The sequence below is a fragment of the Rhinoderma darwinii genome, chromosome 8 (assembly GCF_050947455.1).
Source record: "Rhinoderma darwinii isolate aRhiDar2 chromosome 8, aRhiDar2.hap1, whole genome shotgun sequence".
NCBI classification, from domain to species: domain Eukaryota; kingdom Metazoa; phylum Chordata; class Amphibia; order Anura; family Rhinodermatidae; genus Rhinoderma; species Rhinoderma darwinii.
The window spans coordinates 31,549,714-31,571,891 of record NC_134694.1 but is presented as its reverse complement, the minus strand read 5'-3'; the positions used below and the strand labels follow the sequence as shown (position 1 = coordinate 31,571,891).

At 45.5% G+C, this 22,178-nt stretch overlaps 1 protein-coding gene across 1 annotated transcript in view; it reads right to left on the bottom strand.

The window, feature by feature from the left end:
* Window positions 1–22,178, bottom strand: part of F8 (coagulation factor VIII) — a 145,519-nt gene that overhangs the window by 31,337 nt on the left and 92,004 nt on the right. Inside the window, exons 21-24 of the mRNA XM_075834232.1 lie at window positions 13,051–13,136; window positions 12,573–12,728; window positions 10,337–10,481; window positions 9,226–9,374 (exon numbers count right to left, since the gene is read on the bottom strand). Of these exons, the coding sequence (XP_075690347.1) occupies window positions 9,226–9,374; window positions 10,337–10,481; window positions 12,573–12,728; window positions 13,051–13,136 (536 nt within the window). The remainder of the gene's footprint in view (window positions 1–9,225; window positions 9,375–10,336; window positions 10,482–12,572; window positions 12,729–13,050; window positions 13,137–22,178) is intronic.

Sequence of the window (22,178 nt, the reverse complement as noted above, 5' to 3'; positions counted from 1 at the left end):
GGCACCATGTCGCATTTGCAAAGCCCCTGAGGTACCTGTACAGTGGAAACTCCCCAAAATTTACTCAATTTAGGAAAATACATTCCTTGAGGAATTCATCTAGGGGTGTAGTGAGCATTTTGACCCCACAGGTGTTTCATAGATTTTATTAGAATTGGGCAGTGAAAATGAAAAAAAAACGTCTTTCTTCAATAAGACGTAGCTTTAGCTCTAAATTTTTCATTTTCTCAAAAAAAAAGAAAAAAAGATTCACAACATTTGTAAAGCAACTTCTCTGGAGCATGAAAATACTCCATGTCTGGTCATAAACTGCTGTTTGGGCACACAGCAGGGCTCAGATGAGAAGGAGCGCCATTTGGCTTTTGGAGTACAGATGATGCTGGATTGGTTTCTATGCACAATGTCGCTTTTGCAAAGCCCCTCAAAGGGACCAAAACAGTGGAAACTACCCAAAAGTGACTCCATTTGGGATACTACACCACTTGAAGGAGTTAATCTAGGGATGTAGTAGGATTTTGACCCCACAGATGTTTCATAGATTTTATTAGAATTGGGCAGTGAAAATACAAATTAATTTTTTTTCCAATAAGACATAGCTTTAGTGCAAAATTTTAATTTTCTCAACAAATAAAAGGAAAAAAAGCACCCCAACATTTGTAAAGCAATTTCTCCCGAGTACGGCAATACCCTATATGTGGTAATAAACTGCTGTTTGGGCACACAGTAGGGCTCAGAAGGGAAGGAGCGTCATTTGGCTTTTGGAGTACAGATTTTGCTGGATTGGTTTCTGGTCGCTATGTTGCATTTGCAAAGTCCCCGTGCGACCAAAACAGTGGAAACCCCCAGAAGTGACCACATTTTGGAAACTTCCCTGCTTAAGGTATTCACCTAGGGGTGTAGTGAGCATGTTAACCCCACAGGTGTTTTCCAGAAATTAGTGTGCACTTGATGTTGCAGAGTGAAAATGGCAATTTTTCCATGGATATGCCAATATGTGGGGCCCAGCTTGTGCCACCATAACAAGATAGCTCTCTAATTATTATACTGTGTTTCCTGGTTTTAGAAACACCCTACATGTGACCCTAATCTTTTGCCTGGACGATAGACAGGGCTCAGGAGTGAAAGAGTACCATGTAAAATTGAGGTCTAATTTGGCGATTTACAGTATTGGTTCACAATTGCAGAGGCTCTGATGTGAAATAATAAAATAAACCCCTGAGAAGTGACCCCATTTTGGAAACTTCACCACTCATTTATTAAGAGGTGTAGTGAGCATTTTCACCCCACAGGTCTTTTCCATAAGTGATTGCACTGTGGATGGTGCAAAGTGGCAAAATATCGTGCCCAGCTTGTGCTACTGTAGACACACCCCAAAAGTTGTTAAAAGGGATCTCCCGGGTATGGCAATGCTATATATGTGGAAGTACACAGCTGTTTGGGCACATTGTAGGGCTCAGAAGGGACGGAGCGCCTTTTGGCTTTTGGAACGTGGATTTGCTTGGTAGTAGTTTTGTTTGAGTATTACTAGTGTTTCCGTTTATAATGTGGGGGGCATATGTAAGCTGGGCAGAGTACATCAGGGGAATAATAAGGTGGTATAATAATGGTGTAAAAAAGCAATAAAATAATCCATAGATGTGTGTTACGCTGTGAAGCAATCCTTTCTGCACAGGCTGGTGTCGCACTGATAAATGGTGTCCTTTCTTACTCCCCTTTTGGTCCAAACTCCGCACCATTGCAGTTTGGGGAATTTTGCTGGGAAAGTGTTGTCCTGGTATAATACGGGCACCCTCGCTTCCAGCAGATATGTTTAAGCTCTCCCCTTACTGGTTCGCTAATTTTAGGGCCTTGTTAAATCACCTCTTGAAACAGAAGAAATGTTGTTCCCCTCGGGTCTGCACAACAACATATTTTTTATTTTCTGACTTATGGAAGTCTTAACTTATTTAAATGTTTCATAGACGTAGTGGTATGAGGGATGTTTTTATGCGGACGAGCAGTAGTTTTTATTGGTACCATTTTGGGGTACATGCGACTTTTTGTCCTATTTTTTGGTAGGCAAGGTGACCAAAAAACAGCAATCCTGGCATAGTTTTTTTTTTATACAGCGTGCACCATGCGTTAGAAATTACATGTTCACTTTATTCTGCAGGCTGGTACGATTCCGGGAATACCAAATGTATAGCGCTTTGTTATGTTTTAAAACTTTTTGCACAATAAAATATTTTTTTTTTCTGTTGCCATGTTGTGAGAACCATAATTTTTTCATTTTTTTGTGGACGGAGCTGTATGCGGGCTTGTTTTTTGCGAGATGAGCTATGGTTTTTATAGGTACCATTTTTGGATACATGCGACTTATTGATCACTTTTTATTCCACGTTTTGGAAGGCAAAGTAACCAAAAAACAGAAATTCTAGTATTGTTTTTTTCGTTTTGTTTTGATACGGCGTTCACTGCGCGGGATCAATAACATAATATTTTTATAGTTCAGGCCATTACGGTCGCGGCGATACTAAATATGTATGGTTTATTTATTTTTTTCAATAAAGGACTTGATAAGGGAAAAAGGGCGATTGTGTTTTATTTTATTAATTTACATATTTTATTTTTGTCAACTTTTTTTTTACACTTTTTTTTTAGTCCCACTAGGGGACTTATAGGTCCAACTGTGATTATTTTCTAATACATTGCATTACATATGTAATAACCGCACATCCAAGCCCTAACAACCTCCTGCCTCCTCCACCTCAAAAACAGTTCTCGAATCTGCACTTTTCTTAACCTTGAGTCAACAAAAATGTGAGTACATGCCCTCTTCTCCCACCTAGACGACTGCAACATCCTTCTCTGTGGCCTTCCATCTGAAAGCTTTGCACCCCTCCAATCTACCCTCAACTCTGCTGCCAGGTTAATCTACCTGTCCCCTCTGGCATTCCTTTCACTGGCTACCAATTGCCCAACACATTAAGTTCCAGAAATTAACAAATCGTATACAAGGAAGGCTGTCCCCAACCTGTCATCTCTGACCTAGTCTCCTAATACCTACTACGGTAGCATCAAGAGAGGTAAGCACAATGGGCTCAAAATAGATAGACAGTGACACAACAGATAAAGTGCAAAAACTGGGCTTGCCTGTGTTTATTTTAGTATCCAGAACAGAAACAGCCTTTACAGTTTAGGCAAAACAGAAAATAAATTCTTCTCGACTGAGTACTAACTAAACAAGCAAACAGTCCTTATTATACCAGGGCCACTATAAGGCTACATTCACATAAGCGTAGCAGATTAGCAGATGCAAGCGTGTGGAAAACGCGCATGAATCTGGTCCGTGTATGTTGTGTTATGCATCAGTGTGCTTTGCGAGTGGTATGCGATTTTCACGCACTCACAAAGCACTTGATGCGAATTGATGCGCAAATCATGCACCACACATGGATGTGCATCCGTGTGCGATGCGTGGTTTTCATACACCCATTGAGTTCAATGGGCGCGTAGGTGCATGAAAACGCACCAATATAGGACATGCAGTGAGTTTCACGCATCAGACTCTCGCTGCGTGAAAACTCACGCATGTGTCAACGGCCCGATTTAAATCAATGGGTCCGTGTGCTGCGCGTGATTTCCATGCGCAGCACACAGACGTTAGTCACGCTCATGTGAATGGGCCCTAAATGGTACTGGAAATATTGCTGTTTGACTTGTTACTCACAGATTCTTTGTAGACAAGTCAGAAGTGATCTGCCCCAGACACACACAAGCCACAAACACTGTGAAAGCACCTTGCTTTACTCAAATGCTGCAGGTGCACATAAATAACTAGTAGCCTCGTCCTAATAACCGAAAAGGACTGGGAATTGAGAAACTCACTCTACTCTTCCCTAATCCAGCTTTGGAAAGTCTGAGCTTTCCCCTACAGACCAAACATTCCCTGGAGCCTGAGGATATGTTCTCACGCCCTATTTACGGACGTAATTCGGGCATTTTACGCCTCGATTTACGTCCGAAAATACGGCTCCAAACCGCCGGCAAACACCTGCCCATTGAAATCAATGGGGTTACGATGCTCTGTGCACACAGGCTTTTTTTTGACGCGCTGCTGTCAAAAGATGGCGCGTAAAAAGACGCCTGCGTCAAAGAAGTGCATGTCACTTCTTGAGACGTAATTGGAGCTGTTTTTCATTGACTCCATTGAAAAACAGTTCCAATTACGTCCGTAATTGACGCTGCGAAAAACGTGAGTACAAGCAATTACGTCTGTAATTCAGGAGGTGTTTTCGCCTGAAAACAGCTCCGTAATTTCAGGCGTATTGTACATACCCTAAGACAAATATGACAGGATTCTATGGGAAATATATTTCCCTCAATGACTTTCCCTGTCACTATCTCCCACTACCCACACGTAATCTCTTGTCCTCAGAAGAATTCCTTCTTTGCTCTCTTCTTGTCTGTTCCTCACATTATCGTCTCCAAGATTTCTCCTGTACATTCCCCATATTCTGGAACTCGCTACCTGAACACATCAGATTCTATTCCACCATGGAATCCCTCAAAAGCAACCTGAAAATCCACCTCTGCAGAAAAGCTTACAACCTACAATAACCTTACCACCACCACGTTAACAATAAACAGCTTCCCCCGTCACCTGTAGATTGTGAGCCCTTACTTTGTTACGACCAGCAGGTTGTGCATCCACTAGACTACTCCCACCAGTTTGGCTTAGGGCCACCTCTAAGGGTGTTATCTGAGCAGCCTCCCCAGTCTTCACCCTTTAACACCCCACACAGGGATCTGGACTTCGATGCGGGGAGGCTACCAGGTCGCTACCTCTTAAGGTGGTTCCGGTGAGAGTAGCGGCTGGCCCAGCTGACCAGGATACTATGGTCTAGCACACAGAGGGTATAGGCACTGGCAGAAGGTACATTGGCAGATGGATGCAAATCAGACCACACAGTGTGTAATAGACAGGAAGCTTCTGGCTTGTCACATATAGTTGGGTGCTTGTAGCGGATAGCTGGATACAGCCTGGTAGCAGATATCTGGATACAGGCTCGTAGTGGATAGCTGGATACAGGCTGATAACAGATAGCTGGATACAGGCTTGTAGCGGATAGCTGGATACAGGCTGGTAGCAGATATCTGGATACAGGCTGGTAGTGGATAGCTGGATACAGGCTGGTAACAGATAGCTGGATACAGGCTGGTAGCGGATAGCTGGATACAGGCTGATAACAGATAGCTGTATACATGCTGGTAGCGGATAGCTGGATACAGGCTGATAACAGATAGCTGGATACATGCTGGTAGCAGATAGCTGGATACAGGCTGGTAGTGGATAGCTGGTCACTGGCAGGCAACAGATAGCTGGATACAGGCTTGTAGCGGATAGCTGGATACAGGCTGGTAGCAGATATCTGGATACAGGCTGGTAGTGGATAGCTGGATACAGGCTGATAACAGATAGCTGGATACCGGCTGGTAGCGGATAGCTGGATACAGGCTGATAACAGATAGCTGTATACATGCTGGTAGCGGATAGCTGGATACAGGCTGGTAGTGGATAGCTGGTCACTGGCAGGCAACAGATAGCTGGATACAGGCTTGTAGCGGATCTCTGGATACAGGCTGGTAGCGGATATCTGGATACAGGCTCGTAGTGGATAGCTGGATACAGGCTGATAACAGATAGCTGGATACAGGCTGATAGCAGGTAGCCGGATACAGGCTGATAACAGATAGCTGGATACATGCTGGTAGCAGATAGCTTGATACAGGCCGGTAGTGGATAGCTGGATACAGGCTGATAACAGATAGCTGGATACAGGCTGGTAGCGGATATCTGGATACAGGCTGGTAGTGGATATCTGGATACAGGCTGATAACAGATAGCTGGATACAGGCTGGTAGTGGATAGCTGGATACAGGCTGATAACAGATAGCTGGATACAGGCTGGTAGTGGATAGCTGGATACAGGCTGGTAGTGGATAGCTGGTCACTGGCAGACAACAGATAGCTGGATACAGGCTGGTAGCGGATAGCTGGATACAGGCTGGTAGCGGATAGCTGGATACAGGCTGGTAGTGGATAGCTGGTCACTGGCAGGCAACAGATAGCTGGATACAGGCTTGTAGCGGATAGCTGGATACAGGCTGGTAGCGGATATCTGGATACAGGCTGGTAGTGGATATCTGGATACAGGCTGATAACAGATAGCTGGATACAGGCTGGTAGCGGATAGCTGGATACAGACTGATAACAGATAGCTGGATACAGGCTGGTAGTGGATAGCTGGATACAGGCTGGTAGTGGATAGCTGGTCACTGGCAGGCAACAGATAGCTGGATACAGGCTTGTAGCGGATATCTGGATACAGGCTTGTAGCGGATATCTGGATACAGGCTGGTAGCGGATAGCTGGATACAGGCCGATAGCAGATAACTGGATACATGCTGGTACTGGATAGCTGGTACTGGATAGCTGAATACAGGCCGATAACAGATAGCAATAGGAGACTGGAATCAGATACCAACCGAAGCCTTTGTTGGAGACAACTAGGTTGCGCCAATGTTGCTCAGACACCAGGTATCACATAATCACATAAGATTGCAAAAAACACAGTGTGATAGGGAAGGGCATAAACAGTACCTGATAAATAGTACAGATCCATAAAAAATATGCAGTTGGTAAACAGTTGCCTCTATTTAACCCCTTAATGACCAGGCCACTTTGCGCATCAATGACCAAGGATTATTTTTGGTTTTCTCACGGTCGCATTCCAACAGTCGAGACTTTTTTTTTTAATTCTGTCGACATAGCCGTATAAGGGCTTGTTTTTTGCGGGACGAGTTAAATTTAGCAATTGCTCAATTTTTGGGTGCATATAATATATCAATTGACTTTTATTAACTTTATTTTACGAGAGCATTGAAAATAATCAGCTAGTCCAGCATTGATTTTCACATTATAAATTTACGCTGTTCACTATGCAGCATAAATAACATGTTAACTTTATTCTATGGGTCGGCACGATTACGGGGATACCAAATATGTAAAGGTTTTATGTTTTCTTACGTTTGGACAATAAAAACTCTTTTAGAAAAAACTTACTGGTTTTTGCATCGCCACATTGCAAGAGCCATAACTTCTGGGCTTGATTTTTGCGGGGCAAGGTGTAGTTTTTATTAGTACTATTTTGGCGTACATGGGACTTATTAATTAACTCTTATTTTATATTTTATGGGGGGGAATGGGACAAAAAAAATAACTGACGTTTTTTTTGGACGACGTTCATCCGGCGTTTAAATTCAGGTGTTAATTTTTATTGTTCGAGTTGTTACAATCGCGGTGATATATTATATGTTTATGTGTTATTTGTTTTGACACTTTTACAAAATAAAACCAAAAAGTGGTTTTAATTTTACTGTAATCTTTTTTTTTTTTTAAACTTTATTTAACTATTTAACTTTTTTTTTTGGTCCCACTAGGGGACTTTACTTTGCGATCTTTAGATCGCAGATATAATGCTTTGGTATACTTAGTATATCAAAGCATTATTGCCTGTCATAGTAATACTGACAAGCGATCTATTAGGCCATGCCTCTAACATGGCCTAATAGACAGTTGAAGGCTGCCATGAAAACCCAACGGCGGCCACACAAAGAAGATGGGGTGACAGAGGGAGCTCCATCTAATGGGTTAAACTTCCGGAATCGGAGAACGCTTTGAATCCGGCAGTTGGGGCAGGAGCCAGGCTGTGTATAACAGCCGTGCTCCTGCCACTGATCTAAAGGGTACACTGGCAGTACCCATGCAATCAGAGAATGGATATATCTGTCCTTATGCGGGAACTAGCTCCTGCATAGGATGGATATATCCGTCCTTCGTTGTTAAGGCGTTAATCCTGAAAAAATAGTATGTCTCTGACGTAGAGTAGAAATGTGGTGGTTAGTTATACTCACCTACACTTCCCCTCATCTATGTTTGCAGCCTCCGTCGGTAATTACGTCACAATTAACGATAAGAAAAGCCCTGCATGCCGCGCTGCTTTTGCCGCCAAATTGATGGAAACCATAGGCCCTTTTACACGGGCCAATTATGGGGGTATTATGCTGCATGGGGGCAGCTATGAGGCATTATGTAGCATGGGGGAATTTGTTTGGGCATTGTACTGCATGGGGGCATCTATGTGGGCATTACACTGTATGGGGACATCTGTGTGGGCATTATACTGTATGGGGCATCTGTGTGGGCATTATACTGTATGGGGCATCTGTGTGGGCATTATACTGTATGGGGGCATCTATGGGTCAGTATACTGTATGGGGGCATTATACTGTATGGTCGCAGCTATGGAGGCATTATCCAGTGTGCGGGGCACTATGGGAGCATGATACTGTGTGGGCTGAACCGGGTGTGTATCGGCGTAGATTGGGTGGGATTAGTGGCGTGGCTTAAAAGAAAAAAAATTGCTGCTGCACGCCGCATCGATTGTCCCTCTTTGTCATACTTGAAAGTATAGCACTGTCTACAGGGAGGGCTCTATTGTAGTGTATGGGGAGGCTGTATAGTACTGTATGGGGAGGCTGTATAGCCCTGTCTACAGGGGGTGCTGAATAGCACTCTACAGGGGGGCGCTGTAAAACACTCTACGGGGGGGGGGTGTATATCACTGTCTACACTAGGGGGCTGTATGGCACTATTTACCGGAGGGCACGATCTACAAGGACGGGCTGTGTGTGGCAGACAGGGGAGGGGGCCCCCAGTCAAAAGTTTGCTATGGGGCCCAGTGTTTCCTAGTTACGCCCCTGAAATACATACATATATGAACACAACCATTCATATACAAATACAGATTGCATATTACATTATTATGTTTCCTTCACGCACACAATCCACACAATATCAGTGTACATGTGTCAAATAATTTGTGCTATCAAGTAAGAATTCAGTACCATAATTAGTTTTTCTGTTTTTCTTGTCACTCATTAAAAACCTGAGAAATTTTTGAAAAACATAAGAGTATGCTTACATGTGGCGTTCCCAGCATGTGGCGTGCTGTATGTGTTTAACAGTTAAAAAAAATGAAGGGAAAATATTTTCTCATAATTTAAAAAAACAAAACAAAACAAACACCACCAAAAAACGCCCCACAAAATCTTCAAAAACACTGCGAAAACACCTTACACATATTTGTTCTCTGACTGAAAGCACCCTAAAAATTGACATACCTGTGGTCTCCATGCATTAATGCGACCCCGTTGGTTCAGTCTTGCTAAATTGGGAGCCCATGAAGAAAATACAGATTGAAAATAAGAGGAAGCAGATATATGGAAAGAAGAAATTGCACCTGACTGCATACCAAGTGGCAATAAGCAACCTGCAAAATAAAGAGATAACATCAGAAATAGAAAAATATTGAATTGTTGAATTGAGGGCTGCAGGCTAAAGTGTAGATATCAATTTAAAGTGGATATTCAGTCAGCAAGACACACTAATACCCAGTGCAACGATCAGCCGATCAACAAGCAAACGCTCGTTCATTGGTAGATTGTATCGTTTTAAGTGCCGAACTATTATCGCATGAGCTGCCGACATGATAGATATGTATGGGGATGAGCAGTCGGAGTAACGAACGATCATCTCCATACTAGAGCATTCTGAAAGGAGCAAACAAGCTTGGCACTTTTTTACACGGCCTTAAGCTCTGCTACATATACTGTATGTATATATATATATATATATATATATATATATATATATATATATATATATATATATTGTAGCAGTGCAGCTACTGGACGGTGCAGACACTCAGGTTTTAAGCAACCAGGGAGCATGTACAGCAGAGAGGGTTTTCTCTGCTGGTGCTTGGGTTGTCTGATGAGCCTAGTTATTCTTCACCTGAGACGGCTCTTTATATCAGGTGTGTGCAGTCCACACAGGGCTCTCAGTCTGGGGAAGACAGGCATGTTAGCCTGTGAGAGTCACCACCGTGTGAGGTAAAACTGAAGGTTTTGAGGTGCTGGGCACAAGGCTCAGTGTCACATAGTGAGGGACACTGAATGTGTTAGTTAGAGGCTGGACCGCCTAGGGTTTATTTTGTATGTTTATTGTTGTACCACTGACTGCTGTTGTGAAGACAATAAAGCTAGCTGCGGCTGGTTTAAACTTTTTTGGAGTGAACTTTCTATGTGTGCCAACCATCTCACCCGGGAGATGGCGATCCCATGAGCTAAGTGGTCCCCAGTTGTCACAATATATATATATATATATATATATATACACATAGATAGATAGATATAAACAACACAAAAAAAGGAACTATATGTAGTATCTTACTAGTGAGGTCGCAGCCAAAAAGTTCCATTCGCAGTCCAGCTCTTGCTCCTGTATGTGTTGGGTGGAGCCGTAGGTAACGAGCAATAATTGGAGGATCAAAATGGTTCTCTCGGGTAGAAGATGCATCTACATTTCCAAAAAATACCTAAAATATAACACTAGTGAAGATTTAGTACTTGAATATTACAACAAATATATATGTATATGTAAGGGCCTATTCACATCAGCATTGCCCTTCCGTTGAGGGGTTCCATCGGAGGTTTCCGTGGGGTTATCCACTCAACGGAAAGGCAAACAACGGAAAGGCAGTCGACTACGCTATTGATTCTGTCAAATAAACGGAACCCGTTCACATCGGTGACAAACGGAAACCATTAGCAAAGTTTCCGGCACCATTGAGATCAATGGTGATGCAAAAGGATGCTAAGGTTTCCATTTGACTTTCCGTTGAGGGGTTCACCCGACGGAAACCCCTGAACGGAAAGCCAACGCTGATGTGTCAATGGGGTGTTCCACTACACCCTTTGATACTGTACAATCAGTGCTGACACTGTCAGACTGTGTAGGGACACGTCATATTGACAAAAGGAATGGTAATGCCCAGTTGTGAATTTATTCATACATTTCTAGGAGGAATAACAGAAGAATGGTACAATGCACAGTTTTAAGAATAGATGTTCCAGAATTGTTATTTTATGTGGAAAGCAAGTACTTACTAAAACAGACTAGTCAGGAGAGCTGACAGGTCCTCATGATAAAAGAGTTCCCAAACAAGGGTGAGGCTCCATTCACACGGTCATAGCCGTGTAGCACTGCTACAATATATATATATATATATATATATATATATATACATACATACATACATACATACAGTATATGTAGCAGAGCTTATCTTACCTGCAAACGCTGATGCTGCTGCAGAATCAACTGTAGCCTCTGGTGCCGATGTGGCCGTCACGATGCAGGACCTGTGAGTGACGTCACAGATCTGCACTGTCACAAGCTGGGCGTTCTGAAGAGAAGAGGATGTTACTTCTCATCAGAGCGCCCAGCTAGTGAAAGTATTAAAAACGCCCCGATGTACGCACATAATACACACCCACTTGGACTTTTACTTTTAAACACACCCACTTGGACTTTTGCAAGCCTCATTTGCATAACTACAAAAATGGTCATAACTTGGCCAAAAATGCTCGTTTTTTTAAAATAAAAACGTTACTGTAATCTACATTGCAGCGCCTATCTGCTGCAATAGCAGATAGGGGTTGCAAAATCTGGTGACAGAGCCTCTTTAAGGCCGTGTAAAAAAGTGCCAAGCTTGTTTGCTCCTTTCATTATAAAGTATGGAAACACGGTCCGGAAAAAAATAGGACATGTCTTCCCAAATTTGTTATTTTTTACTTTTTATATATATATTTTTATTAGTCTCCCTAGTGGACTTTAACAAGCGATCGCTGGACTTGAACCAGCTACTTATGTATTGCAGTAGATTGTGTTTTTTACCTGCTCCTATTAAGCCGTGCCTCTGGGGCTTAATAGGAGCACAAAGATGGCAATCCTGGGGGAATTCATTACGCCCCCTGGCTGCCATGACAACCATCAACAATTGCTGGTTGGGGGGGGGCAATGGGCTGTCAGAGGGGGCCCATTGCCTCTTTCTAACGGCTTAGGCCCCATGCACATGAACGTACTTTTGCGGCCACAATTCCCCCGAAAATCCACGGAAGAATTGCTGCACCATTAATTTCTATAGGCTCATGCACACGACCGTGGTTTCCACAGTCCGTGCATGGCCCAGGAGCCCGGACCACAGAAAGAACGGACATGTCTTATTATCCAGGCTCATAGAAAATAATGAACGCGGCCATGTGCACGTGCAGCTCACGGGTGACACTCCGTGGCCAGCTGACCCGAAAATCCCGGCCGTGCACATGGCTACGGTCATGTGCATAAGGCCTTAGTTGTCACAGTCGCTATTGCCTGTGCCATCTAAGTAGTTAAACAGCCAGGATCCGAGCTATCTCTGATCCTGGCCATTGGAGCAGGGTGTCAGCTGCAATATACAGCTGACACCCGCAGCATAAGTGGCAGACTCAACCCATGTGCCTGCTCCATACAACCCCCCTCCCCTTATGACGTACATGTACCAATGCCCTTTAAATTATACAGTTATAACAGCATTGGAATATATTTTTTGCCACTACAATATGGTTCTCATCAGTTGTGTACATACCATTTGATTACTACTGGTATTTCCCTGATATGGACTCCATTTCAGCCCGTTCAAGCTGTAGAACACAAGGAACTGGGATATGTATATAGATAGGAGACGTTGCCGAGCACCTTGTGTTTGTATGCTGTGAACCAGCATGGGTGTTAAAAGGTCCACCTGAAAAAGAGCAATATATCATTTCACAGATTAAATTGCCCTCAAAATAACAGAGGAAACTTGGACCAAAAAATTTTTTGGAGCGAGAGGATGTAATAAGGGAGGATGAGAGTCATCGGTCATTAAATGAAGAGCATAGGTTGGTTGGAAGATGAAGGCTGAAATAAATGATGGTGTAGAATTGTAGGAGAGTAGTAGTCATTCTATTACAATTGGAGTTTAAACCTTGTAACTTCTTGCACAATATGTAAAAAGTCTAGTCAGGTAAACAAATAAGTACTTTGGAGATAGGGAGCTATAGTTTAATGAATTGACCTCTTACCTGTATCCAGGAATCCGCGCTGTCCACACTCCACGCATTAATAGTGCCAGTATTTCTCAATCTGGCAAATGATGGTATCCAGGAACCTTTGTAAATGGAAAATAAATTCAATTTTGATGTGATAATAGAAAAGATATTATTAAATGGCACATCAAATCTCCTAAGAACTGTAGTTTCACTCGGTTCTTTTGATTGAAAACGTCATAGACAGACAACTTTAAATATACAAAAGAAATAATATTAAAATTACTTTCTCTACACCTTTATACAAGATGTGGCTGCTGAGGCTTAGTATTTGTACTTTCCCTTTACCAAGTTCCACTCTCCTCATATGCCAAATATTCTAACCGGCATGTTCACTTTGAACAAAGACTTTACAATAGTTTAGTGTTTTTTTGGGGGTTTTTTTAAATGCATACTTGAAGCACAAATACCAGATCTTGACCTAACTTCATGGAAGTATAATGGCGTCCTAACATCATCAGATATATGGTCAAATAACCAAATGCTATCTTTTGAAGACTTATCATGTTGCTACAAGTTGTCTAAACATGGTTTTTATAAATATCTCCAAACCAGGCATGTTATACAGTCACTCTCCCATCTAAAAACTCCTTACTACACGCGTGGCTCATTACTTCCACCACAACCAAAAAAGAAATATTCTTTTGCTATAATGTACTGATAAACTTTCATCCTAATGAACTAAGCAAATACTGTAATGGCAGGAAGGAGGTGAAGGGAACAAGTGAGCACTAATCTACCCACCGCCCTGTCCCTGCCTACTTGCAACGACCCGCCCTAGGCGACGGGGTACAACTTGGCGGCGGTCCCTACGCTGTCTAAGTGCAAGGGAGTACAAACAGGGAACACGCAAGGGAATACAGTAGCCCACGGAACGCCGCGAGGAAACGGAGCGGTGAATGAGCCAGTCAGGATCAGGAAGAAGTGGAGTATACAAACGGGAGCACGGAGCAGAAGCAAGCCAGGGGCAGAGCAACGCAGGATAAACGGAACTGAAGCAAGGCAGAAGCACGGCAGAAGCAGGCTGGAGCAAGGCAGCAGTGGGGCCAGGAATCCAAGAAGAATAACAAGCAAGGAGGAAGAGAAAACGGCAGGTATAAATGGACAGGGGACGGAGCTAACTCTGACTGACAAGGCCGCGATAGGCTCTCCCACTCCTGAGCCTGCCACCCTGATTGGTGGGAGCAGGTGTCAGTCTCAGAGGTCTGGCCTCAGGTGTCGACTGATTAATCCTAGGAGTATACCCAGACGTAGTGCCTGGCAGATCCTTTACAGTACTCCCCCTTTTATGAGGGGCCACCGGACCCTTACTAAGAGGACCCGGTTTAGTGGGGAAGAGAAGGTGGAACCTCCTTATCAATACCCCAGCGTGAACATCTCGAGCAGGTACCCAAGTCCTCTCCTCCGGCCCGTATCCTCTCCAATGGACCAGGTACTGGAGGGAGCCCTGGATCATCCTACTGTCCACAATCTTGGCCACCTCGAATTCCACCCCCTCAGGGGTGAGAACGGGAACAGGAGGTTTCCTCGAGGGGGACCAGGACGGGGAGCAGCGTTTCAGGAGGGAGGCATGGAAGACGTCGTGTATGCGAAAGGATGGGGGCAGCTCCAGACGGAAGGATACAGGGTTGAGGACTTCAATGACCTTATAAGGTCCAATAAATCGGGGAGCAAACTTCCTGGACGGGACCTTAAGGCGCAAGTTCCTCGACGACAACCACACCAGATCCCCGACGACAAACCGGGGGTTAGCAGAACGTCTACAATCAGCCTGAATCTTTTGTACGCTCTGGGACGCCTCTAGGTTCTTCTGAACCTGGGCCCAGACTGTGCACAGTTCCCGATGAATGTCCTCTACCTCGGGATTATTGGAACAACCAGGGGAAACGGAGGAGAACCTAGGATTAAACCCGAAATTACAGAAAAACGGGGAGACCCCTGACGAGTTACTGACCCGGTTATTCAGGGAAAATTCGGCGAGGGGAAGGAATGAGACCCAATCAAATTGACAGTCAGAAATGAAACACCTTAAATATTGTTCCAGGGATTGGTTAGTCCTTTCCGTTTGGCCATTAGTTTCGGGATGGAAGGCGGAGGAGAAGGATAGATCAATCTCCAACTTTTTACAAAAAGCTCTCCAAAATAAGGAAACAAATTGTACCCCTCTGTCCGAAACTATATTGACTGGGGCCCCATGGAGACGCAGAATGTGTTTCACAAACAAAGAAGCTAACGTCTTGGCGTTAGGTAGTTTCTTAAGGGGCACAAAGTGGCACATCTTGCTGAAGCGGTCTACTACCACCCACACCACCGACTTGCCCTGAGATGGAGGCAAATCGGTGATAAAATCCATGGAGATATGGGTCCAAAGTCTCTGGGGAATGGGCAAGGAACGTAGTAAGCCCGCAGGTCGGGACCTAGGGGTCTTGGACCTAGCACAGACCTCACAAGCGGCGACGTAAGCCCTAACGTCTTTAGGCAACCCAGGCCACCAATAGTTTCTGATAATGAGGAGTTTGGTACCCAAGATGCCAGGATGACCAGATAGAGCGGAGTCATGGTTTTCACTGAGTACCCTTAGCCGGTATTGCAGGGGGACAAACAGTTTGTCCCCAGGGATGTTCCCGGGCGCTGAACCTTGATCAGCCGCGATGTCAGAGGCTAAGTCAGAATCAGTGGCAGAAACAATTATACCAGGGGGTAAAATACAAGCAGGATCCTTCTCAGAAGGAGGATTAGCCATGAAACTACGTGACAGTGCATCAGCCTTAATATTTTTGGACCCAGCCCTATAGGTAACCAAGAAATTAAATCTGGTAAAGAACAGTGCCCAACGAGCTTGTCTAGGATTAAGCCTCCGGGCAGATTCTAGGAAAACCAGATTCTTGTGGTCAGTAAGGACCGTTACCTGGTGTCTGGCCACCTCCAAGAAGTGACGCCACTCTTCAAAAGCCCATTTAATGGCTAAAAGTTCGCGGTTGCCAATATCATAGTTACACTCCGTGGGCGAAAACTTCCTAGAGAAGTAAGCACAGGGGCGGAGATGGGTGAGGGAGCTGGTACCCTGGGACAAGACGGCCCCCACTCCCACCTCGGACGCGTCAACCTCCACAATAAATGGCTCCCTTTGGTTGGGCTGAACCAGCACGGGGGCAGAGATAAAGCACTTCTTGAGGGTCTCAAAAGCCTGGACGGCCTCAGGGGGCCAATGGAGGACATCAGCACCCTTGCGAGTGAGGTCCGTAAGAGGCTTAGCGACGACCGAGAAGTTGGCAATAAATCTCCTGTAATAGTTAGCGAACCCCAAAAAACACTGTAGCGCCTTCAGGGAGGCAGGTTGGACCCATTCCGCCACAGCCTGAACCTTGGCAGGGTCCATGCGGAATTCATGAGGAGTGAGGATTTGACCTAAAAATGGTATCTCCTGTACCCCAAACACACATTTTTCGGTCTTCGCAAACAGATTATTTTCCCGAAGGACCTGGAGGACCTTCCTGACATGCTCCACGTGCGAGGACCAGTCCTTGGAAAACACCAGTATGTCATCAAGGTACACTACAAGAAAATTACCCAGGTAATCTCTCAGAATTTCATTAATAAAATTCTGGAAGACGGCAGGGGCATTACACAACCCAAAGGGCATGACTAGGTATTCGAAATGACCTTCGGGCGTGTTGAACGCAGTTTTCCACTCATCCCCCTCTTTGATGCGGATAAGGTTATATGCCCCCCGTAGATCGAACTTAGAGAACCATTGGGCCCCCTGAACCTGATTAAAAAGATCCGGAATCAAAGGAAGGGGATACTGGTTCCTTACTGTGACCTTATTCAAGTTCCGATAATCAATGCACGGCCTAAGACCACCATCCTTCTTCCCCACGAAGAAGAAGCCAGCACCTACAGGAGAAGTCGAGGGGTGAATGAAACCCTTGGCCAGGCATTCTTGGATATACTCCCTCATAGCTTTACGTTCAGGACATGAAAGATTAAATATCCTCCCCTTAGGAAGCTTGGCACCAGGCACCAAATCGATGGCGCAATCGTAATCTCTATGAGGGGGCAACACCTCGGAGGCCTCCTTAGAAAACACATCAGCGAAGTCCTGAACAAACTCAGGAAGCGTGTTTACCTCCTCCCGTGGAGAAATAGAGTTAACCGAAAGACATGACATCAGGCAATCACTAACGGAGCGGTGAATGAGCCAGTCAGGATCAGGAAGAAGTGGAGTATACAAACGGGAGCACGGAGCAGAAGCAAGCCAGGGGCAGAGCAACGCAGGATAAACGGAACTGAAGCAAGGCAGAAGCACGGCAGAAGCAGGCTGGAGCAAGGCAGCAGTGGGGCCAGGAATCCAAGAAGAATAACAAGCAAGGAGGAAGAGAAAACGGCAGGTATAAATGGACAGGGGGCGGAGCTAACTCTGACTGACCAGGCCGCGGTAGGCTCTCCCACTCCTGAGCCTGCCACCCTGATTGGTGGGAGCAGGTGTCAGTCTCAGAGGTCTGGCCTCAGGTGTCGACTGATTAATCCTGGGAGTATACCCAGACGTAGTGCCTGGCAGATCCTTTACAAATACAAGTCCCAATGGGAATCTGACTTCCATAAGCAGTTTTACGGACTCTCAATGGAACTCTGCTCGCTCTACAATAGCATCTGTATCCAGGAGTGCCAAGCACAAAGAAACAGACAGAAAACTTTTATATAGATGGTATATTACTCCTCACAAACTAAATCGATACTATGGTATTTCAGACACCGGTTGGAGATGGGGTGGGAGGTGTACTTGAAAGCATGTTTCAATCCTGTATTCTCCTTTCCCCCTTTATTATGTCCTGCGCGATTTCAACCCTGTTTTATACTTTTTATAACTTATAAAATCTCAATAAACAAAATGAGAAAAAATATATATATGACCAAGTAAATTAAAAGACACTATATGCCTGGAACGAAAAAAAAATAAAAAATATATATCTACACATATGCTGTACAATATCCATAGACTTTTTTGGGTTAGACGTATACCAAAAGTGTCTCCCTTTGGCATTCGTCTTTCAGGTTTCCACTTTGATCCCTTTTTTTTGCTGTATTGAAAAACGTGGGATGCAGAACTTTTCAAAACAACAGGAAAACACAGAAATAAGCATATGTTAAGCTATACATTTGTTTTTTTGTTTTTTTCTTATGGATGATATATCCCAAAGTAAGGGTATATACTTGCACATTATGTGTATGGATCTGTCAAAAAAAAAAAAGTTCACGTCCCCTTTAAAAAACAGAAAACGGATCGGTCAAACGGACGTCAACTGTATTCAACTGTATATCCACTGTATACCAAAGCATAAAGTTGGCATAGAGTTGCTTCCCTTTTTGGCAGTACACCTGTACACATATATATATATAGAAAATGTATGCCTCTGAAAAAAAAGGACACAAATGTGGTCTGAACCTAACCTAAGACTGTAAGGCTGAGTTCACACGAGCATTTTCGGTGCGTAAAGGACAGAGCGTATTTCAGCCGCAAGTCCCGGACCGAACACACTGCAGGGAGCCGGGCTCCTAGCATCATAGTTATGTACGATGCTAGGAGTCCCTGCATCTCTGTGGAACTACTGTCCCATACTGAAAACATGATTACAGTACGGGACAGTTGTCCTGCAGCCAGGGCCGCCATCAGGGGGGTATTAGGGGTAGTGGTGTGAGGGGCCCGGCCAAACCTAATTGAAAGGGGGGCCCGGCCACTGCTGCGACTTGTCTTTGGTAGAAAAAAACGGGCCCCTGCAAAGGGGCCCGTTTTTTTCACCAAATGAATGTCGTGAGCTGCGGGCCCCCCCTCTCATGGGGGCCGTCAAACACCGCCGACCGATGACGCGCACCCGCAAACTCGCGACCGTCCGAGCACGCACCCGGCAAAAGCGCGCAACCGCGACAGCACGGGCGCTCGCAGAAGCAACAGCACGCACGCTCACAGCCTCGACAGCACGCGCGCACCCGCGATCGGCCGCGCGCGCACTTGCGAACGAAGCGCGCGCGCACCCGCGAACGAAGCGCGCGCACCCGCGGACACACATGGACCCAACTTACCTGGAGCCTGGCTGGAGGTGAAGGACTGGACGTCTGGACCGAAGACCTCGCCTGGAAGACCTCGCCTGAAGGACCTCGCCTGAAGAGGACTGGAGTGGGAGCAGCAGCTCTTCTGACACGGTGAGTAAAGTGTGTCAAAGTGCTGTTTATGTATGGCCCTGTTCACACAAAGTATTTTGCAGGCAGAAAAAAAATCTGCCTCAAAATTCCTTAAAGAATTTTGAGGCAGATTTTGACCTGCCCACACTATCTTGCCGCGTTTTTTTGCTGCGTTTTTTGCCCGCTGCGATTGAGGACAGCAGGCAAAAAACGCCGCGAAAAATGCATTTTCTGCCTCCCATTGATTTCGATGGGAGGTCAGAGGCGGAACCGCGGCATGAAAGGACGTGCTGCTTTTTCTTTTTTCCGCGACTGGCTCCCATTGATTTCAGATTAAATCAATGGGAGGCGGTTTTGGAAGTTTTTTGGTGCTGATTCTGACGCAGTGTCCGAGTCAATATCAAGGGCCAAAAACTCTGTGAACTGGGCCTTATTGTTAGGGCTTATTCAGACGAACGTGTAATACATCCGTGCAACGCGCGTGATTTTCACGCGCCTCGCACGGACCTATGTTACTCTATGGGGCCGTGCAGACTGTCAGTGATTTTCACGCAGCGTGTGTCCGTGTGTCCGCTGCGTAAAACTCACGACATGTCCTATATTTGTGCATTGTTCGCGCATCACGCACCCATTGAAGTCAATGGGTGCGTGAAAATCACGCCCAGCACTTCCGCAGCCGTATAAACTATGAATGAAAACAGAAAAGCACCACGTGCTACAAACATACAAAACAGAGTGTCATAATGATGGCGGCTGCGCGAAAATCACTCCCGAAACCTTCGCCACTATTTGGTGCGGTTTTGCTGGCAGAATTCCCTGCGGCTACCTGGGCGGATAAGCTGTGTCGTTTTACTCAGCATATCCGCCTAGTGTGTCCCTTATGATGTCGCTCCTGGAGCTGCTGCCGGTCTCTAAATAGGCAGTTGGTCCAGTAGAATTTGGAATTATTTTTTTTTGTGAACCAGCTTAAAAAAATACAAAACTTTTGTGTTAGGGCCTGTTCACATCACCGTTCGCTTCCATTCCGGGGTTCCGTCTGAGGTTTCCGTCGGGTGAACCCCGCAACGGAAAGTGACAGCACAGCTTCCGTTTCAGTCACCATTGATCTCAATGGTGACGGAAACATCGCTAATGGTTTCCGTTCGTCACCATTCTGGCTGGTTTTCGGACAGAATCAATACCGTAGTCGACTGCGCTAATGGTGACGGAAACGGAAGCTGTGCTGTCACTTTCACTTTCCGTTGCGGGGTTCACCCGACGGAAACCTCAGACGGAACCCCGGAACGGAAGCGAACGATTATGTGAATAGGCCCGAACACAAAAGTTTTGTATTTTTTTAAGCTGGTTCACAAAAAAAAATAATTCCAAATTCTACTGGACCAACTGCCTATTTAGAGACCGGCAGCAGCTCCAGGAGCGACATCATAAGGAACACACTAGGCGGATATGCTGAGTAAAACTCCACAGCTTATCCGCCCCGGTAGCCGCAGGGAATTCTGCCAGCAAAACCGCACCAAATAGTGGCGAAGGATTCGGGAGGCGTGTCCGCTGCGGGAATCCTGCAGGGAAAAAAAAGTTTAGACTTGCCCCGGCCGTAGTCCTGGCGACGCATCTCTCTCTTCTGAACGTAGCCCCGCCTCCTGGGATGACGCTGTAGACCATGTGACCGCTGCAGCGGTCACATGGGATGAAACGTCATGACAGGAGGCCGAGCTGCACTAAGAATAGAGGATCGCGTCACCAGGACTACAGCCGGAGCAAGTCTAAACTTTTTTATAAATTTAAAAAAGTGCCTTTTTATTTTTTCTCATTTGTGATTTTTGCGGCAGAACCGCAGCATTTCCGCAACAGAGGAGCAGCGATCCCACAGAATACATTGACACGCTGCGGCTTAAAAAGCCAAAAGCCACACGGCAGGTCCATTTTTTTTGCAGCGTGTGGATGAGATTTGTTCTAATCTCATCCACTCTGCTGCGACTGTGATACGCTGCGGATTATCCACAATAAAATGTGCTGCATAAAATCCGCAGCGTTCATGCCGAGTGTGTTCCTACCCTAAGGCCGGATTCACACAAGCGTGTGCTATTTGCGCGCGCAAAAACGTGGCGTTTTGCGCATGCAAAAGGTCCATAACAGCTCCGTGTGTCAGCAGCGTATGATGCGCGGCTGCGTGATTTTCGCGCAGCCGCCATCATTATGACACTCTGTTTGTATGTTTGTAGCATGTGGTGCTTTTCTGTTTTCATTCATAGTTTATACGGCTGCGGAAGTACTGGGCGTGATTTTCACGCACCCATTGACTTGGGTCAATGGGTGCGTGATGCTCGAACAATGCACAAATATAGGACATGTCGTGAGTTTTACGCAGCGGACACACGGACACACGCTGCGTGAAAATCACTGACAGTCTGAACGGCCCCATAGAGTAACATAGGTCCGTGGGAGGCGCGTGAAAATCACGCGCGTTGCACGGATGTATTACACGTTCATCTGAATAAGCCCTAACAATAAGGCCCAGTTCACAGAGTTTTTGGCCCTTGATATTGACTCGGACACTGCGTCAGAATCAGCACCAAACAACTTCCAAAACCGCCTCCCATCGATTTAATCTGAAATCAATGGGAGCCAGTCGCGGAAAAAAGAAAAAGCAGCACGTCCTTTCTTGCCGCGGTTCTGCCTCTGACCTCCCATCGAAATCAATGGTAGGCAGAAAATGCATTTTTCCCTGCGTTTTTTGTCTGCTGTCCTCAATCGCCGTGGGCAAAAAACGCGGCAAGATAGTGTGGGCAGGTCAAAATCTGCCTCAAAATTCGGTGCGCGGTTCCAGGCGGTCGCGAGTGCGCATGCGCGGGAGTTTGCGGGTGCACGCGATCGGTCGCACGAGCGGCGGTCTTTGACGGCCCCCATGACCCCCATGCTACCCA